This window comes from Amblyraja radiata, chromosome 12 (genome assembly GCF_010909765.2).
Source record: "Amblyraja radiata isolate CabotCenter1 chromosome 12, sAmbRad1.1.pri, whole genome shotgun sequence".
NCBI lineage: Eukaryota > Metazoa > Chordata > Chondrichthyes > Rajiformes > Rajidae > Amblyraja > Amblyraja radiata.
Window position 1 is genome coordinate 37,188,648 of NC_045967.1, and position 21,458 is coordinate 37,210,105.

General features: G+C 41.8%; 1 protein-coding gene and 1 non-coding gene across 2 annotated transcripts in view; both read right to left on the minus strand.

Annotated features, from left to right (window-relative positions):
- The window catches only part of srpx2 (sushi repeat containing protein X-linked 2), a 60,863-nt gene that overhangs the window by 1,850 nt on the left and 37,555 nt on the right, over positions 1-21,458 (minus strand). Inside the window, exons 5-9 of the mRNA XM_033030536.1 lie at positions 14,687-14,863; positions 11,455-11,581; positions 6,622-6,743; positions 5,290-5,469; positions 1,724-1,857 (exon numbers count right to left, since the gene is read on the minus strand). Of these exons, the coding sequence (XP_032886427.1) occupies positions 1,724-1,857; positions 5,290-5,469; positions 6,622-6,743; positions 11,455-11,581; positions 14,687-14,863 (740 nt within the window). The remainder of the gene's footprint in view (positions 1-1,723; positions 1,858-5,289; positions 5,470-6,621; positions 6,744-11,454; positions 11,582-14,686; positions 14,864-21,458) is intronic.
- Positions 4,623-4,695, minus strand: trnaf-gaa. Its single transcript has one exon. It is a non-coding gene; the product is annotated as a tRNA-Phe (tRNA).

Here is a 21,458-nt window from a genome sequence, read left to right on the forward strand (position 1 = left end):
CCTGTGAATGTATTTGGAGAATTTTGCAGAAACTACAAGTTTCTCTGGGGCTTTTAGGTGCTTGCTCTAAGCAGTTTAGGGAACCACTTTTTGGTAAAGACAAGTATTAATGATGAAATTGGCCACCACTTTCAACGTGGCAGCATAGCATTTATGCAGGGTGAGTGTTTGAACATCAAAATCTCTGGCCTGGCACAAAACTCACTGGAAACACTGTATGCCCATTTCCCTCCACAGTTGTTGCCTAAACCTGCATTCAGCACTTTGTTTTTTGTCCAAGATTGCCACATCTGCAGTCTCTTGTGACTCCATTGCTCAATAGCCATGTGCCACAGTTGCTCCTATTTTACCAACTAAAAATCATCTACTTGCCGTAAGTTTGGGAAGTTGCAAAATCCTGTTCTTGAAACAATTTTTCTGAGGTTTCCAGGCAGTATAGAACCATGTGGAACTCCAAGGAGACGCTGATAATTGGTTCCACCAGACCTTTACCATACCTCCCATGTTTAATCTTTCTAACCTATTACTGCCTTCCATTTACCCTCTCATTGCACAACATTTTCTCACACCATAAGTACAAAGACCTTTACTGGAAATCTGAAATATTTAATAAAAATTGCTGGAAACACTCAGCAGATCTGGTGGTTTCTGGAGAAAGAGGAACTGAGATAACATTTCAGTTCTGAGATATTTTGTCAGAACTGCGCACAAAACTCAATTATAATTTACAGTAAGTGGGGAAATTATGGCAAGATTAAAGGATACCTCTGACATGGTAAGATCCTAAGAAGGTCATAAATGACACACAGGTCCTTATGAAAATAGCATCTTCTAGCCTTTTCCCATGGAGTCTCCAGTTCTGTCCAAGCTGCTTCTGAGCCCTGGTCTGGAGCTCCAACTTACACATCACACCCAATATACTACATATGAAAGAGGTAAGCAGGTTTGAGTGCAGACATTTCAGTTGATCTTATTTAAAGGCTATGACTCTATGTGGTCAATGCAAGCTGGTTTTAGGACTGTGGTCATCATAGCATGATCTGCAACAGATGGCAGAAAGTTGAGCAAAATCTACCAGTGCATAGAAATCAAAACAATGACAATCTGGCCTCTGTTGTGACTGATACTAACAATTGATCTGAAGTGGGTCATTATGACAATTACTCCCAGTAAGACTCAAAATGCACAAGGAACTATAATATCATGTATGCATCCCTTGCAAGTCATTTTCACAAGCATAAAACGTAATAGGAAGTACCCACCCTAACAAATTGAGTTGTTAAAGTTAGACAGAAAACCCAGTGGGAAACAAACAGCACAGTGCTACAGAATTTCAAGTCCGTAATGTTTACAAACAATATTTTGCTACGTGTTTGTTTGAAAGCCTCAGATTAGACCTTTCATTTATTTGATACTTTTCTCCAATTTCACAAAGTATGGAAGAAAGGAAGAGGGCAGAGCAAATATTTGACCAGAACCACTGACTTCCTTACAATCACAAGTTTTTCAAAATGCAGTTCGTAATCCTGAAAAATGATTTGGCAAATGGGCAGCTTGAGAAGACACGACAAAGCATATCACTCACAGATAGCCCATTTAAAATTCCAAATAGACACACATTTGTGTAAGTGCAATTTACAATTATTATTAGGGATTCGTTCCATGTAAAGAACAGGCAGAAATCTCAGAGGCAATGTTGACTTTCAGATGTCCATTTACTGACCTGAAGATAGGTCATCTGCATCCTGTAGTATCTATCAGATGGGCTTGGGGAGGAAATGATGAGGAGACGCTGAATTTCAAAAAACTGATCCAAGAGAGCAGCCACTGAATTCACATCAACGTTAATCTGAATTCCTGCAATTACATTAAGGAAGCAACATGTTGCCATCAGACTTCATTCGTTGCATGTTTCATCGTTTTCCAGGAAGCACGCTAAATAACCTGTATGGGGAGAGAGTGTGCAAGGGGCAAGGCAACATTTTTCTAATGTTGGTTACACATTAGCAATGCTCTGGTAATATTTGTGCTAAATATCCTTGGTTTATGTAGCTGGAAAAGTTTAGCATTGGTACAATTGAAACACATTTCTGCCTAAGTTGTCATTAAAAATCACACAATTTTTCACCCTTGACGACTACAAACCTGCCTTTGCACTCTTGTTATTCCAGTTAAAACTTTCACTGAATTGATCAATGGCAAGATAAACCAAATCGTACCCATATTTAGAAGTAAAATCTCAATTCAAGTGCTCCTGGGGAAGTCCTGGAAGATAGGAGCTGACATGAAAATGGCAAGAAAAATACTGACTTAGAGAACTTGACCAAGGTGAAGCGAATTGATAAAGTACAACAGGAACATAGTAACTGGCAGAACATCGTGGAAGATTGGCAAGGGGGGAGTCATCAGGAGTCCAAAGCCTTCCGCAGTAGCAGAGAAACATTGTGATTGGACAGTTATTTTTTACCACTACAGCACCAGGCTGTGATTTGCTCTGGCAATCATTTTAAATCTGCTCACTGGCTTCCTTCTCAACTGCATGTTGAACAGGTGACAAATCCTTTTGAAATGTGATTGCAGAAAACATGTTTTGTTCGGGAAGCAGGATTGCAGTAGAAAGAAAGACACTTTGTGGGAAACTTTCAGCTGTCACTCATCAGAAAAATGGAAGATCAACAGAGAACAATCCAGTGGTGCCCATGTGTGCACAGTTCAATATCTAGGTGGCTTTGAAACAAGTCATTTGCACTTCTAGCCAAATTCAATGATGCTGAGAGCATCTGGCTCTGTCCTCAGCAGCGCCATCTGCTGGATACTTTCAGAGAGGCTTTGAATTCCTCTTCAGGTTTAGTTTAATTTAATTTAGAGACAGACGCGGAAACAGTCTGTTCGAGTCCATGCTGACCATCGGTAGCCCGTTCTATGTTATCCCATCTTCTCATTTACTCCTTAAACACCAGGGTTAATCTTACAGAGGCCAATTAACCTATAAACCTGCACGTCTTTGGGATGTGGGAGATAACCAGAACATCTGCAGGAAACCCAGCTGGTCATGGGGAGAATGTGCAAACTTCATATAGACAGCATCTGAGGTCAGGATTGAACCCAGGTCTCTGGTGCTGTGAGGCAGCCCCTTTACCAGCTGCGGCACTGTGCCACCTTGGTTCAGTTAGCATTCATGAGATCATGTGAAGAAGGGTCTCGACCCAAAACACCATCTGTCCTTTTACCTCCACAAATGCTGCCTGACCTGCTGAATTCCTCAAACACTTGTTTTTTGCTCAAGATTCCTGCATCTGCGGCCACATGTGTCTCCTTCTTGAGATTAAATGCTTTTTTTCCCCTAATGCCTTCATGCCAAACTACCTCCTCTCAACCAATCATCTCAACATCTAGCTTCTTTGTGTGGCATGCAACATCTAATTGACTTCAGATTTTGCAGAACATTATCTAAAGGATTTCAAAAGTGCAAAGTTCAGTTGTAGCCTGGGATCAGTTTTGTATGTGCTATTTGGGTATATACTAAAGGGGAATGTGTTTACAGAGTGCACAAATCTGGCAGAAATTATCTTTCATACTGTATTTTAACCTATGTTTTGACAAGTAAACAGCCAGAATTATAAACAATGATTCCACATGGGTGTCAACAATCCATCTGCTCTGCATTATTTTGTAGATATTTTATTATGGCTATTGATAACATATAATATATATGATAATATAATCTGAGTAAAATCAAGAATAATATATATCGATAGGACTCCTTAACTGGTCAAAATGTTTTAGATATCCCTACGTGCACTGAATTATATTTTTGAAATTCAATGAATCATAAGCTGGGATCTTTCTGATAAATGTCTATATTTCAAGCAGAGCCACTGGATTCACATGTTTAAACGGAACGGGTCAGGGACTTCAATGCACATATTATCAAGATCAAACCTGTCAATTCACTTTGCAGCTTGACTCCCCATGGATTCTGGTCATGGAAGTCCACCCTGTTGAGATTCCTGTACACTGAATCATATGATAGGAGTATGGGGCTACAGACACATTACTTTATTTTATTAAACCAATTCAGTTTAGTTTAATCTTTCTAAATTATTTACATGTTTTTTATTTAATTTTAATTCTTATTTTAATTCTTATTTTAATTCCAAAAATATCTAGATATTGTAGGCATTGAAAATAATTATTAAAATCCCCTCTACTTTGACAACCATCAAAGCTGGAAGTGGGACTTTTTTTAGGTCCTGCCACGTCCAGGTTTTGTTGCCAGAATTTAGGATGTTTTGGATCAGTAAACAGGTCCTTGAGATCCAAGATAGTATGGGTGTGGAAAAATTATAGGTGCTTATTCCAAGTCAGGAAGATTTTGGCATCAAATTGTGCTACATATTTAAAGATGCTTCATCTAGTTTAGTTTAGTTTAATATTGTAAGTAATACTGCGACACAGTGAAAAGTTTTTTCGTCGCAGACTATCCAGTCAGTGAAAAGACAATACATGATTACAATCAAGCTGTCCATAGTGTACAGATACAGGATAAAGGGAATAGTATAGCGCAAGATAACATCCAGTAAAGTCCGATTAAAGATAGAAATAAATGTATCCCCCACAACTGCCGAAACCCGGGATTGAACCAGGGACCTTTAGATCTTCAGTCTAACGCTCTCCCAACTGAGCTATTTCGGCAGATGAAATAATAAATACATTTTTGTATTTATTCATTTGTAAATGTAAATAATATATTTTTGAAGATAATGCCCCAAATCAGGTAAACATTAGCTTCAATCTAAAAAATAAAATAAAAGTAATTACTGCAGGATTACTGTGTTGGTGCAGTTATTTTGAAACAGATCACGTATGAGATTCTTTCTTCATGAAGTCAACCGAAAATCTTTCCTACACGATTACTCTTGAGAGTATCAATAAATGTCTTCTATTGTATTTGAAATGGTGGCAAGTGGCTTGTTAAATTAGAACTGGTTGATTCAGAATTTGTGTGTGTCTTACCTTATTTATCTGTCTAACAACTATTATAATAAACAATGGATTGAACTTAAGTATAAGGAGTGCAGATACATGTTTTGACTCAAGCTAGCATTTGCTGTTGTGTAAAGGTGAATGTAAATTACCTAGACTATGTGTGTGAGAAATATTGTTACATTTTAACTTTATTTCCATTTACAATTCAGGGAGCTGCAGTTCTGTTGTGGAGTTTAATGTTTATTTTCTGTGGATGAATGTAACGTGGCACATTCCCAATATCTTATTAAATCCACTTACGTACACAAGATGGTGGCATTCCTGACCAGCTTCGATTAAAGAGACACACTCTTTTGAAGATACCCTGACGTTCGTAGCCTCCTTCACACGTGTAAGTGCAGGTTGCACCATAGTTATTGCCATCAGATGTACAAGTGATGTAACCATTGGCAGGGGGGTTCAAAAGAGGGCATCTTCGAACTGTCACAGAAATAGATAAATACTCAAACTAGAGAGAGTTAAAAACATGCACATATAAAATAGACAATTAACAAAACTAAACAGGATGTTATACTGAAATATAGGATTAGAACACTCTCGACAGTTAACACATTTGATAAGGTCCCAAATAAAAGATTAGTGAGCAAAGTTCGAGCACATGGTATTGGGGGTAGGGTGCTGACATGGATAGAAAATTGATTGGCAGACAGGAAATAAAGGGTAGGAATTAATGGGTCCCTTTCAGAATGGCAGGCAGTGACTAGTGGGGTACCGCAAGGCACGGTGCTGGGACCGCAGTTATTTACAATATATATTAATGATTTGGATGAAGGGATTACAAGTAACATTAGCACATTTGCAGATAACACAAAGCTGGGTGGCAGTGTGAACTGTGAGGACGATGCTATGAGAATGCAGGGTGACGTGGACAGGTTGGGTGAGTGGGCAGATGCAGTTTAATGTGGATAAATGTGAGGTTATCCACTTTGGTGGCAAAAACAGGAAGGCAGATGGTGTCTAAATGGTGTCTTTGGGAGATGTCATGGAGTTGCTGCCTGACAGCGCTTGCAGCGTCGGAGACCCAGGTTCGATCCCAACTACAGGTGCTGTCTGTACGGACTTTGTACGTTCTCCCCATGACCTGCATGGGTTTTCTCTGAGATCTTCGGTTTCCTCCCACACTCCAAAGACGTACAGGTATAATTGGTTTGGTAAATGTAAACATTGTCCCCAGTGGGTGTAGGATAGTGTTAATGTGCGGGGATCGCTGGTCGGTGTGGACCCAGTGCTGTATCCGCGCTGTATCTCTAAACTAAATAAATACACTATAAAAGCAAACCCACCAACAATGGAATGGAATTGAAATGTAAATTAGTTATATTCAACTTGCTTGGTATCCTGGTTGAACTGCACAATGAGGAACATGAATTATTCTGATTTACAGGGGAAGAAATATTTTATGGCATTGCCCATGATATGCAGTTTATTAATTTAATGAATTGTTTTGTTTATTACCATATGTATCTGTGTGTATTGTATTTACTGGCTTGTTATGCTTTGCAAGTAAGAATTTAACTGTTCTGGTGTCGGTACATATGACAATTATACACTCTTTTGACTTAACTAACCTACCAAAAACTGTCACAGTGAATTTGCAAGTGGCTTTGTTCCTTTCTCTGTCATAGGCCACATAACGAATGACCTGTTCACCCTTTCCAAACTCAGACCCTGAGGCTGGTCCCTTCAGAATTAATCTGGAAAAGGATGAAAGTTTATTATCTAACAACCAGTTCACAAAAATTGAGACATCCTTCCTGAAATCTTTATTCAACTGTTGTGTTTTAAGCTTCTATCTGTTAGCAGCATCAAAACCCAAGCTGTGATGCAAAGTTTCATTTTCTTGAAAACTTGCAGGCTTACTCCCAAAAATCCATGCATATCAAGGATTCTCTTCAGCAGCCACTTCTATGGAAACAAAAGAACTTAAATGCTGCAATTACTAACTGTCAGGAAAAATAATTAACATCCATTGTATTACCAAGAAATAGGATTCCTATACAGTTGTGTCAATTTACAGAGGTCCATTTAAACCTACAACCCCACACATGTTTTGGGGTGTGGAGGAAACTGGAGCATATAGGGAAACCCCACATTGTTACAGGAAGAACGTGCAAATTTCACACAAGCAGGTCAGGATTGAACCTGTGCTGTGAGACAGCAGGTCTACCAGCTGTGCCACTTACCACCCTATTGTTGGTCCCATTCTGATTTGTATCATATCACAAACCATGTTTAATTTCCATCGAGATCACTTGGAAGTATTGGCAAATATCCATCTGCAAATACCACTTTTTATATCTGGATAAACTTTTTCCAAAGTCAACAAACATGTGAAATCATTGGATAGTGTAGAGGAAAGGGCAAAATGGGGAATAATCCAAAGGGAGGACAGGATTGAGAATCAGGAAAGTATGAATGGGAATACAGAAAAACTATAATTATCAATATGTGTTAAATAATAAAATATGAGTGGGTCACAATATTTGATTTTAATATATGTTGCAAACACAGAATTTTGGGGGAACTAATTAATTTTGTGTGATCATTTGCATGTTGGTAATGCTCAAATAACTAATCACTTACAGACAAATATTGGGCCAGACCTTGATGCAAGAAACAAGCTGATCATGCTTGCTCCAGCATACCAACCTATTGAAGTATTAATGCTTCAGATTCACCATTACAGACTTTGCACTCTGAGCCAAACTGAGTGAAAGTGCAAAGTTGTGTAGTGACATATCTGTAGCACATTGGAGCCAGGAAAATCTCTACTCAGGAAAAAACTGAACAACAAACTTGAAAGCTGGTAATGCCAGGCTCAGCCAGCTGTTAAAATTATCAAGGACAAAACTTTTGATTATCCTTTATATCGAATTATCAGGTTAAGTAAACAATCAAAATGTTAAAATTATTGAAAACAATCCACATATTTAATCACTTAAAATACTAAACAACTAAAAATATCCAAGCAAACTCAATTAATTCAAAACATCTAAATAAACTTTCTCTCTCTTAGCCACTCCTTAAACAAATGGGCTTGCTGTTCCAGCACTAAGTTTAACCTGCCATAGATTCAGCAGGCAGATGCACCCTTGCAACTGCTAGGGAACTCGAATGACTTCACGTTTCCTTTGGAATCGAACATTGGAGAACAGCTGGCTAATTCCAGGGATGTAAATACTGCAAGTCCAGCATTTCCCCAGCAACCATGAGGAAATGCTGGAATGTCTGTGCCTAACAGGTTCTGGGGAAATGCTGGAATTGCAGTACTGTATTGCCATCCCTGCAATTATCCAGCTGTACTCTAATGTTGGAATCCAAAGGGAATGTGGTCATTCCAGTTCCCTTGCAGTCTGGCACAGACTTTCTCCCAGGGGCTGACCTCCAGAAGTCCTCAGCTTATGATACAGATCCATTCCCGAGAACCATTTGTATCCGAAACTGTTCATGAGTTGGAAACGAACAAAAACAATCTGTGGGAGAGGTTCTCAGAAACAGTACTGACAATAGAGAAAACTGGCACAGGAAGAATGGCCGCACCTCCGTGAGTGAGTGAGTGAGTGAGTGAGCGAGCTCAGTAATCCCACCTGTTTGGCTCCACCTACTCCTCAATTGTTGCAGATTGGGTGGATTGGGGGAAGAAAGGGGATATGTTCCATTCCCACCCAGCACATGATTCCTGCAAGCCCACAGCAGCCTGAAAATGTAACCTCATCCATTCTGCTGGTCTTTCAAATGCTTTTACATACAGGATGTCCATACATCAGATGTTCGTAACCCAGGAAGGACCTGTACCAAGTGGAAACAAGGAACTGCAGATGCTGGTTTATAAAAATAGGCAAAATGCTGGAGTAACTCAACAGGTCAGGAAGCATTATGGAAAGGTGACATTTCAGGTTGGGACCCTTCTTAAGACTGGTTGTGGGAGGTTGGGGATAAGAAAGCTGTAGGAGAGGAGGGACAGGACGCAACCTGACAGGTAAACCGTATACAATCATGAGAGGAATAGATTGGGGAGATGCACAGTCTCTTGCCTAGAGTAGGGGAATTGAGGACCAGAGGACACAGGTTTATATGGAATTATCAGGTTAAGTAAACAGGTGAAGAGGAAAAGATTTAATAGGAATCTGAACGGTAACTTTTTTCACACAAAGGGTAGTGGGTGTATGGAACGAGCTGCCAGAGGAGGTAGTTGAGGCAGGGACTATTGCAATGTTTAAGAAACGGTTAGACAGGTACATGGACTGGACAAGTTCAGAGGGATATGGGCCAAGAGCAGGCAGCCGGGACTAGTGTAGCTGGGACATGTTCGCCGGTGTGGACAAGTTGGGCCAAAGGGCCTGTTTGCACGCTGTGTGACTCTATGACTGTAACCGGTATTAATATTGAAATCTGGATTGAGTTTGTTTGCTATTACAGATTCTGGCCACAGAGTGTCACTGTGAAACAACCTCACATATAAAGAGAGGATCAGAAACCAAAGCAAGATTTGTATTAGATGCTGAAACCACAGCAAGCCTGAAGATGGGTCCCGACACAAAACTTCACATATCCATGTTCTGTGTTACTCCAGAGTCTTTTTTTGTAAAACAACATCTTGAGTTCCTTGTTTCCACAAGATACGTACAGACTGGCCATGGGAGAGCAACAGTCTTGGTATTAAGATCAGTGGGAAAACCTCAGTACTGGTTTTTGATTCAATGCTTGGGATGGTGTGTCCTCTCTGGCACTTCCAGCCCCACTGTTGCATTTGCCATTGTTGTTCCTGCCTCTAATACCTGCATCCCTCACCTCCACCCACCAACAAACGCACGCCATTCAGGCCACTGGACATTTCAGTCTACCGCTGTCAGTTCTATTGTCAGTCCTTCCTGTGCTGGCTTCCTCAGTCTACCACTGTGCTTGCTGCTACAGGCTCAAAGCTGCCTGTAGCCGGACCCTGCTCCTGCTGGCACCATACTGCACCCAGCAACGTCATTCCAAGCATTTACAGAGAATGCAAACAAATACTGACCAGCACTTATTCAAACAGAACCTAGAATAATAATAATAAATTTTATTTAATGGGCGCCTTTCAGACATCTCAAGGACACCTTACATAGTAATCGGAATAAAATCATATAATCGGAATAGAACAGGTAAAAAAGACATCACAGAGACACAAATTAAAAACAGAATTCAATCCAAAAACAGAAAATCAAAAACACAGTGTGAAGAGAGAGCAGCAGCAGCCAAAGCGCGCCAGCGTCCACTCTCTCTTCACGGCAGCCATCTTGGACACAGACCTACAGGACTACAATTAGACAAAAAAATCATCCCCCCACGTTGGGTAGCACTGTGGAGGAAGGCACAATGTCCAGTCCCCACCCCATGTTCACCCCAAAGTCAGGCCTATTGAGGCCACCGCAATTGCCTCTACGGAGGCCCGATGTCCCTGGCCGTTCTCACCGGGTGGTCTTGCCCCGGCGTCGGGAGAGTCCTTTCGGCGGCTGGGCCACCTGGAACGGCCGCTTCCTGGTTGGAGCCCGCGGCTGCCGAAGCCGACAAGGCCGCGCCGGTTTGGAGCTCCCAGGCTCCCGATGATAAAGTCGGCGCCGCCTCTCCGCACTGCCGCCTCTCCGCACGCCGCCTCTCCGCTCCGCAGCCCCGCAGCCCGGAGATGTTGCTCTCGGCGGTCCAGCTCGCCAGAGCTCCAGCGCATCGCTCCAGCGCGGCGACCCAGGCAAGGCATCGCCCGCTCCACTCTGCTCCGCTCCAGCGTTCCAACGCTGTGCCGCCACCGAGGCCGAGGTGCTAGGCGGTCCCCACCAAGAAAAGGCGCTCCAAGGCCGCAGGTAGGCCACGAGGACGGGTCGACTGGCAGCCCGGAGAAAAGGCTGCCACACCGACCAGGTAGGGACCTAGAAATAAAGTTACACCTACCCCCCCACATTAAAAGACCATATCCCCATCAAACAAAAAAACAGTCTAGAATGAACCTTTGCAAGTTGTGAAGGTCATGGCCATATAGGTGATCACTTAACTTCTTTCCATTAGCTCCATTTACCCCTCTAATGGTTCTCCGAACAAATGGTTCTCCGAACAAATAATGAGAATATCCTGTGGATTTTTTTTTGCATCCTCTAAGATGTCTAAGTTTCTTATTTCCTTCAATATAGGCATAATTTGCTCATCTGTAACTCTATCTAATCCAATCTCACTTTTCCCTTACTTCCTGCTTCTTCCAACATCCTGCACATTCTAATCCTAACATCATCCACTCCCTCTATTTTTTGTGAGATTACCAGAAGTAGTCCTTCGAGCTGAATGTTGGCTCTAACCCACCATAGCTGCTGTCATCATGGAAGATGAACTGTAACTATATGATGCCAGCACTGAAAATGGGGTATTTTGTCTCGTACTAACTTTGTGCTGTGTTTATCAACCACATCCTTTATCCGTGGAGGATCCCAGTATATGCGAGTCGTCAGCTGCCCTGGTTCCGCCACCTTTTCACGAGACCCTGGGCACTTTATCCTGGGAGGTTCGTAATCTGTTAAAAAGAAACAATTGTTATTTGTTTTTGCTAATCCAACCCACGATGAAGGCCATGACCAATGGCATGGATTGCTTTGCAGTTGTTGGCAGCTCTGAGCAAAAAAAAATATTTACTGTATCTGCTGGCTGAGAAGAACGAGGCAATTTTATATATATACTAGACCAAGTGCAGACCCGTTGGGTCTGTTTCCCCAGTGGCGTTTGCGGGGGGGTGGGGGGTTGAGAAGAGGGGAGGGAGGGGAGAGGAGGAGGAGGAAATGGGATAGATTTGTGAGGGAAAGGAGAGCGGGGTAGGGGGTGAAAGATGGGGAGAGAGATTTCGGGGAGGGGGGATGGGGAAGATGGGGAGGAGGGAGAGGGGTGGGGGAGAGAGGGGAAAGAGCGGGGAGGGAGAGTGGAGGGGAAGGGGGAGAGAAGTGGAAGAGTGGGGAGGGAGGGAGCGGTAGGGGGAGTGATGTACCTGCCTTCTCTCCATAACCCCTGATCCCTTTAGCCAACGCAGCCGTTCCCTATCCGTAGCCCCCACTGGGGGGGGTGGGGGGGGCGGCATCACACACACTAACCACCCCCACACACAGAGTTGGAAAAATGTATAAAGACCGTTCCCTACCTGTAGCCCCCAGCGGAGACGTGGTCGTCGAAGTCGGGTTCCGGCCGTATTAAAATAGCGTATCTTGAAGTCTTCGAAGTCGGGTCCGTCTCGGCAACGCGGGGGGGGGGCGGGGGTGGCGGCATCACACACACGAAGCATCTCCACACACAGAGCCTTAAAAGTGTAATGCCCCAACGCAGCCGTTGCCTACCCGCAGCCCCCACGGGAGACGTGGTCCTCAAAGTAGAGCCGTTCCCGAAAGGCCGTTTTTTAAATGGCGTCGCGTGAGGTTGTGCTGCGGGCGCCAGCAGCCGTTATGGTCGCTGGCCAGCAGGAGGCGACAAAATGAGTGAGGGGAGGGGGGGGGGGGAGAAGGTTTTAATGAAAAAATGGACATAAACATAACGAAATGTAATGAGGAGTGGATAGCTGGAAGGGAAAGTGAAATGTCTACCGAAATGGCTGCTTGTATGGGTGAGAAGCCAGTTTTTATTTGAAAAACGGGGGGGGGGGGGGGGGGGGGGGGGGGGGGGGGGGGGAGGAGGCATTACACTTTTGCGTTGGGGCATTACACTTTTAAGTGGTGAAAGTTCTGACATAACAGGAATCAGCCTGGTGAACCCTTCTCTGTAATCCCTCTCTATGGCAACGATGTCTTTGAGCATTGGGCATTGTGACATCACACGATGGAACGTCAGCAGGGGCTGGGGCTGGTGAAGCTTCTGTGGGTGTGAAGCCAGTTTAGTTTTGAAATATTGGGGGGGGGGGGGGGTGGGTGGTTAGGATTTGATTAAAAACGTACACTTAAACACGTCGAAATGTAATGAGGAACGGATACTTAGAAAGAAAAGTGAAATCTCTACCAAAATGGAAAAGATGTCGGCGATTCAGCGTTCCCCCTTATCCTTAAACTTTGACCCCTTGTTCTGGTCTTCCCCAACATCCGGAACAATCTTCCTGCATCTAGCCTGTCCAACCCCTTAAGAATTTTAAGCGTTTCTATAAGATACCCCCTCAATCTTCTAAAATCTAGTGAGTACAAGGCGAGTCTATCCAGTCTTTCTTCATTTGAAAGTTCTGACATTCCAGGAATCAGTCTGGTGAACCTTCTCTGTAATCCCTCTATGGCAACAATGTATTTGAGCATTGGGCATTGTGACATCACACGATAGAACGTTCACCATGGGCTTGGGCTCCTGCATAGGCATATGTAAATGAATCCATTCCGATTGGACATCTGTGAGCATTGGGCATTGTGACATCACACGATGGAACGTTCAGCAGGGGCTGGTGCTGAAGCTGAATCTATGAGTGAGAAGCCAGTTTAGTTTTGAAATATTTGGGGGGGGGGGGGGGGGGGAAGGATTTGATTAAAAACGTGTACTTAAACACGACGGAATGTAATGAGGAGCGGATACTTAGAAAGAAAAGTGAAATCTCTACCGAAATGGAAAAGATGTCGGCGATTCTGCGTCTGGTTTCGGAGTTGCAGGGAATCAATGGAAGAAATGTGGCCGGAAGCCAGGCCGGAAGCCGTACATGTAAATGGATCCGTTCCGATTGGACGTCTGCGAGCCTCGGGCATCGCGATTGGACGTCTGCGAGCATCGGGCATTGTGACATCGCACGGCGGGAACGAATCGAAAGGCAGGCAGGCAGCCGGACGGAGTTCCGTTTCGGAATCTGGGGCGAGAGTTTTATATAATAACTAGATGGCTGTCTGCGAAGCTGTTCCAGGCAATAAAATGTCTACCTTTGGAAATATGTTGGTTCTTTGTTCCAGGTTCCAGTTAAGCCAAGTTAAAGTAAGAGAATGTCCTCTTCCTGATGTTGAACTAGTTTAGCCAATGACCTTAGTTCTCCTCAGGCACTGAATCACAACAAGTAAACTGTTCCCAAAACTGCGTAGTTAATAATATTATTCTTAGAAGGTATTGGAATCACTGGTGTTAAAAAAAATAGACAGCTCACTGGAGTAATTAAATAAATTTATTCTGCACTTATCCATTTTATATTTGATTTGGAATTATTTGATATTGATATTAATTGATTTAAAAAAGTTTTTTATATAAGCACCCCTCTTCTTAACAACTGTAACATTATAATAAAAAAGATATGGCCAGAAGTGAATCTTCTTTACAACAGATGACTATTTAAAAGGATTTCCAGTGCTTTGATAACTAAGGGGTTTTGTAGGAAGTGGGATGAATCAGAATTGTTAAGGGTGAGAACAATTTCCGCCAAGCAGAGAAGAGTTAATATACTTGCTTGCCACTTATTACACATGGGATAATATTGATCCAATAATTGAAAAGTTATAAAATATGAAACATTCACTGTTATCAGTAAAATAATACCAGTGAAGAAAATTATGATTGAATTGTAGGACCAGATGATCCCCTTGAAGAGCAGATATTAAGACAAGAGAATATTTTACATTTTCTTCTTTTTATACATTTTCTAAAAAGTCTCTAAATACAGAACTAAATGGCTTCCAGTCCAATTTACCTACGCATAAAGGTTCAGTCCCACTCCAATGGCCATTCTGCAGGCACACTCTTATTCTATCTCCTTCCAGTTGGTATCCTTGTTCACATATGTACTCACACTGAGAATCCATGCGTGTCCCCTTTGAGCATGCATATGATCCATAGGGAAACACAGGAAGTAGATAACAACGTACCTCTGGAAAAGAAGAGAGTCATTAAGGAATAAACTTGAATTACCAAAACTTTTGTCATATAAGCTAATAATTTCCTCTGGTTATTGAACATATGTCACTCAGAGACATGCCAGTTTTATGATATTGAGGAGTTTATGATCAGGTTCATTGTGTTTACAGAGTCAGCACAAAAGAGAACTAGTTTATATGAATATATAATATCCATGAACAATCAAATTAATAACCAAAGCCGTATACAACAAGGAAGAGAAACAATATCATATTATTGATGTTTTAATCTAAAAGCAATGCTGACCATAAGGATTAAAAAAAATCTTGTGACATAAAACTGTCAGGTGCAGGTTAATTAATTCTGTGACTTTGCAAATGTTATCATGTGAATCCTGTTCCTGAGATTAATGCAATTCAGAATTCTCCAGTTGCATTGATCACACTGAGCACTCTGGATGTCTCTGATTCTTGGAGGGCCATCTAATTTCTTCAGTTATAGAAAACCTCACTGCACATTCAGTTCATTGTTTTTAGTATCAAATAAATGTGGTAGTCCAAAAGATATTGCCAGAGGAAAGATATATTTATATGCACTTTGCAGAAGCTCGATTGACTTAGTTAACATTTATAGCCCATTCACAATTGTGAACCTGAAAAATATTGCATTCTTTCCAGGAAAGGTATTTGATTAATGCTGAGTAAGAAGGTCCAATATTTAAGCCCAGGACAATGAAAGAGCAACAATACGTTGTCAAGTAAGAATATAGATGTTCTCATCACCTGCTGCTCTTGCCTCTTGTATTTTCTCTGGCCACGCAAGAAAAATGGCAAGGGCATTTATTTTATATAAGCTGGATACATGAAAGGAACAAAGCATGAGCATAATTCTATTGTTTAATTCCATGTTGGTGCCAGTGGATTCACCATTTTTGAGGAAACTGTTCTACAAGAATGGAATTGAGATTGAGTTAATAAATGTATTACACTGTTCCCAAACAGGTGTTAAATACATTTAGTTTCAAACAATGAATAGAAATAAATCTTCTAACGGAGCAGGTAACAAGGTGTGCTTTTTATTGGACTGCCTTTTACTGGCAGTGCAGAGGGGAAATCTCGATGACGGGCTCCCTGTTGGTCACCAATTTCCTGATGTTCACACTTGCACAATGCAACACAGATGTATACAATGTACAATGTACATCTGGTATCCTGAACTCAGCAGCAATGGTTCTGGACCCTATTGAATCACAAAAACATATTTTTTGTCATATCAAGCTTGACTAGACCTTCAGGACCTAATTGTTTGTGCAGCTGCAGAGATTCTGCAGGAGACGCAGCTGCAATCAAACAAACTCCAGCCCAAAATTCCATTTCATTATTTTCAACTTGTTGTCATACTTAACATTTCCCTTTCCCTACTTTGTCATTCTTATCTATGTATATTACTAAAACTCTAATTTTATGTGTGTGTTACTCATGATTGTCCTGTGGTGTGTTGTTATCAAGTTTCGTTCAGATTGATGTTATGTTTTACAAGTTATTCACATTTTAAACTTTACAAAATCCAGTTTGAGAAAAATTACTTGAACTTGCACTGGCAGTTCGCAGGTTATGACGTCACAATGGGATATCATTTACATAAACTGCCCGTCAACAGTGCTTCACCCCACAATGACATCACAATGGGATCTCATTTACATATAAAAAACAGCAGCTTCCGCCTCACAATGACGTCAAAAGGGGTATGGAGGGGACAGGGGTTATGGAGGGAGGGAGGGAGGGAGTGACAGAGTAGAGGAAAGGAGAGGGTGAGTTGAGGGAGGGAGTGGGGAAGGGAGGGGGAGAGGGGAAAGAAGAGAGAGGATGAAGAGGAGGGGAGGGAGTGTTAGGGATGAGGGGAAATGAGCCGCACCTGCGCAGTTGGGGGCTATGGGTGAGTGGTGGAATATTGTGTTGGGGGAACGGGTTGTGTTGGGGGAACGGGTTGCGTTGGGGGAATGGGTGAGTGGTGGAATATTGCGTTGGGGGGAATAGGGCCCAACGGGTCCCACTTGGTTTAGTTTAAATATAAAATGAAGAATGAGTGGGCGGGATGTTCTAATGATAAAGGTTGACCAGTGCATTAGTGAAAAAAGATCTTGGCTCGGGAGATCAGAAAATAGATTATATTTGGCTGGATATAAGGAAGTAGAAGACACCCTAGTAGGAACTAAGGGATCTTATAGAAACATATAAACTTATAAAAGGACTGGACAAGCTAGATGCAGGAAAAATGTTCCCAATGTTGAGCGAGTCCAGAACCAGGAGCCATAGTCTTAGAATAAAGGGGAGGCCATTTAAGACTGAGGTGAGAAAGAATATTTTCATCCAGAAAGTTGTGAATTTGTGGAATTCCCTGCCACAGAGGGCCGTGGAGGCCAAATCACTGGATGGATTTAAGGGAGATTTAGATAGAGCTCTAGGGGCTAGTGGAATCAAGGGATATGGGGAGAAGGGAGGCACAGGTTATTGATTGGGGACGATCAGCGATGATCACAATGAATGGCGGTGTTGGCTCGAAGGGCCAAATGGCCTCCTCCTGCACCTATTTTCTATGTTTCTATGAATTGTCTTAGGCCCCATAGTAATAGGTAGCCAGTTTAATCGATTAGAAATCCAAAAATAATAGGGGCTTTGCTATGAATAATCATGGGGGACTTATATCCATTAGAAGCTATGTAAACAGATAATCAATGGAAAAAATCTATATAACAAAAAGTCTGATCTTGACCACTTCCTGTTGTTCTATATATTGATTTTAGAAGAAATGCTGCCACTTGCGGCTGTGATTTTTGGCCAACATACTCAGAGTCCCCCTCCGCTGTGCAGGGCAAGAGGATTTTTCCCATTGATGAAAAATAAAAGAGTTATTAGTGTTTAAAAAATGTTAATATTCTCTCTCCTGAAGGCCACGTCCCTTCCAGAGGGACTATAAAACCCGGATGTGTTGAGTTACTCAGTCAGTCTCTGCAAGATAGGGGAGCGAGACGGTCACATCTCTCAGTCTGAGCTGTGAATAACACTGAACACATGTCTACTAAACTGTGAGTGTGGTTTTGCTGACCTTGAGTGCCCATAATGTGGTTTGAAAATGAAAATGTGATTGGTTTGAAATAAAGCACAGCAAATGGTTGGTGGTGGTTGGTTTGAAATAAAGCACAGCAAATGGTTGGTGGTGGTTGGTCTGAAATGGCAAATGATTAAAAGTCTAAACTTAACAACTTCCTGTTTGCACTGTATATTGATCTTAGATAAAACGCTACCACTTACGGCTGTGATTTTTGGCCATCTTACTCAGTCCCCCTCTGCTCATCAGGTGCAGAGGATTCTTCCCATCAAATAAAAGTGTTATTAGTGTTTAAAAAAATGTTGAGAATCTCTCTCCTGTCAATCACGCCATGAAGGCCACACGTTTTCCGGTAGGAGGGGTTATAAAACCCAGAAGTGTGGATGTGGCTCAGTCTCTGCAAGATGGGGGAGGGAGAGGTCACGACTCTGCCTGAGCTGTGAATCAACTGATCACACTGAATGTCTACTGAACTGTGAGTGTGGTGTTTATGTGGTGTTTTGTGTGGTTTTATGGTGGTTTCACCCTGCTTGAAATGGTATGAAACTGCATTTGAATGTGGTGGCCTTGCACCCTGCATGAAATGGTATTGTGGCAGGGAGTTCCAGAGATTCACCACTCTCTGTGTGAAAAAAGTTCTTCTCATCTCGGTTTTAACGGATTTCCCCCTTATCCTTAAGCTGTGACCCCTTGTCCTGGACTTCCCCAACATCGGGAGAAATCTTCCTGCATCTAGCCTGTCCAACCCCTTAAGAATTTTGTAAGTTTCTATAAGATCCCCTCTCAATCTCCTAAATTCTAGAGAGTATAAACCAAGTCTATCCAGTCTTTCTTCATAAGACAGTCCTGACATCCCAGGAATCAGTCTGGTGAACCTTCTCTGCACTCCCTCTATGGCAATAATGTCCTTCCTCAGATTTGGAGACCAAAACTGTACGCAATACTCCAGGTGTGGTCTCACCAAGACCCTGTACAACTGCAGTAGAACCTCCCTGCTCCTATACTCAAATCCTTTTGCTATGAAAGCTAACATACCATTCGCTTTCTTCACTGCCTGCTGCACCTGCATGCCCACTTTCAATGACTGGTGAAACTGCATTTGAATTTGGTGGTCTTGCAACCTGCATGAAATGGTATGAAACTGCATTTGAATTTGGTGGCCTTGAACCCTGCTTGAAATGGTATGAAACTGCACTTGAATTTGGTGGCCTTGCACCCTGCTTGTAATGGAATTTCAAGGAATAGCCGTGAGTCAACTGCCAGCCCACCAGCCGTGAGTTAGCTGCCAGCACATCAGGCTTGAGTGACTGAGCTGCCACCCCAAGAATCCATTTGGCCCATACTAGCTAGCCCTCTGGAAACCAGTCCCTTCAGCCCACAACACCAATACTAACGCTCCAGAAAGCCCCCCCCCCCCCCCCCCCCCCCACTGTCCACCCACTTTCTCATCCACTTACCACACAATACGGGAATTCCCTGAGGCCAATTGACCTACAAATTAATTACAATTAACCTGCAAACCCACACATTTTGGGGGTGTGGGTAGAAACCACAGCACACAGAGGAAACCCAGGCGGTCACAGGGAATACATGCAAATTCCGCACAGACAGCACCTGAAGTCAGAATTGAACTTGAGTGTTTGATGGTGTGAGGCAACTGGCTGCTTAAACAATATAATATGAAAACTGACGTGGCATGTGTGGCCATGAGACGTTCTCTTATTCATCAGTCAACTGTAAGACAATGGTGTGCATTCATTGGTCTTCGTCAAACATCTTCAGTTTAAGTTACTTTGCACCATTGTGATACAGATCTAGGCTTGCAGTCCACTTTTCTGTTACTTTTTTTGTCACTTGAACATTCAGAGCTGTCTTACAGTTACTGTGTGCTCCCATTGTAAATATGTAATTCAATAGAACCATTTGTCACATTCAAACTATTGCAGTAAATTATGTCATTGTTGCTGTGGAAATAGTATTGAATCACCGGCTGTTATCGTAGTTCTTAAAGAGTTTAAAAACTCGATATACTTTGAGTTTGGAGAAATTTTATTGAGAGGGTCTCCAATTGATTTTCTGCTTGTTGTGATGAGCAAATACCTTTTATATCCATCAGCTTTAGTCTCTGTGCCTCAGTTCACGTCACATATTTTTGTTTAGGGATGGATAACAGGAATCAGTCAATGTAATTTATTTGTATTTCTATAAGACATTTGCCATAATGCCACATGAAAATGTTTCAACACAACAAGGACTTGCAGAGTTGTGGGTAATAGATAATTATGAACAGATGGTTAACAGCTAGAATGTAACATTTCCAAGTTTGCAACAAAAGAAAGACAAATTGGAAAGTAATTTGTGATGAGGATGCTGAATCAACAGTAAATTGTCAGGGTGGATAACCTAACATATTCTATTCTACCTCAATAACAACATATTTATATGAGAAGACTTACAGCTCATACGTAGTGATTAAATATCACCATGTTTTAATTTTGAAAGTATGTTGATTGAAGGAAGAAAGACTGAAGGAAATAAGGAGTCCTACAGCATGCCATATAAACCATATAAAAAAAGAACATAACATGCTATTTGAATTACATTTCCTTTTATTGTTCTCATTTTCTTTCTTTTTTCCATCTCCTCTTTTTATCAATCTTGTTTTATCTACTATTTCCATCAAAGGACAAAAACCAGACTGATGATTCATGACATTTACCAGATACAACTCAAAGTGCTTAAGACTAAATGAAGCACTAGTGACCAAATGATAGAGGATACGTTCGCCAAGAAGTACAATCAGCACAAGTTATATTGTAAAGTCCTCACAATCCCACTGCCTGAAAATCTAAGACATTAAATTTCACTTTGAGTTTGGTTGAGACTGGGAATAAATCTGGAAAAGATTTCTTCTAAACTTCCTGTCCATTCTGCTCCCCAGACTCAACAGCTCATGCATAATTATGTTCTGAACAAAGGCCTCAGGGCAACAATTTCAAGTGAGGCTTGTTCTACTAATCAGTAATGCATTTCAATTTGATGTAATGCTTACTGAAGAGTAAGTACATATATTTTGTAAAAGGCTGTATTATCTGTCCTCTTTTGAAGGGTACACAGGTGAAAAGTTTGAAAACAATTTTCTCTATTTTCTCCAGTTTTTTCAGATGACACAGATTGTCTTTCATTGGGAATGGGAGTAGATTTGATTCAAGTATTAAATGGCTATTTAAACTGAAACTCTTAATGTGTGAACCAGGACAATCGGTTTTGGCTGAGATTTCACACAACAGCGGAACTTGGAAGTCCAACAGGAATCAGTTGAGAGCAAGCAGGAATAAGAAACCTAACAGATTCCTTCTCTCGCTGGTTCCTGTTTGGTGGGGCCATCGTATTCCCCAAGTAAATCGTCTTTCTGTTTCTAAATAAATTACTTTAACAAGAGTAAATATTTGATTTATTTTTGTTGCAACAAACCAATTCTGCAAAATAGGGTTTTAGTG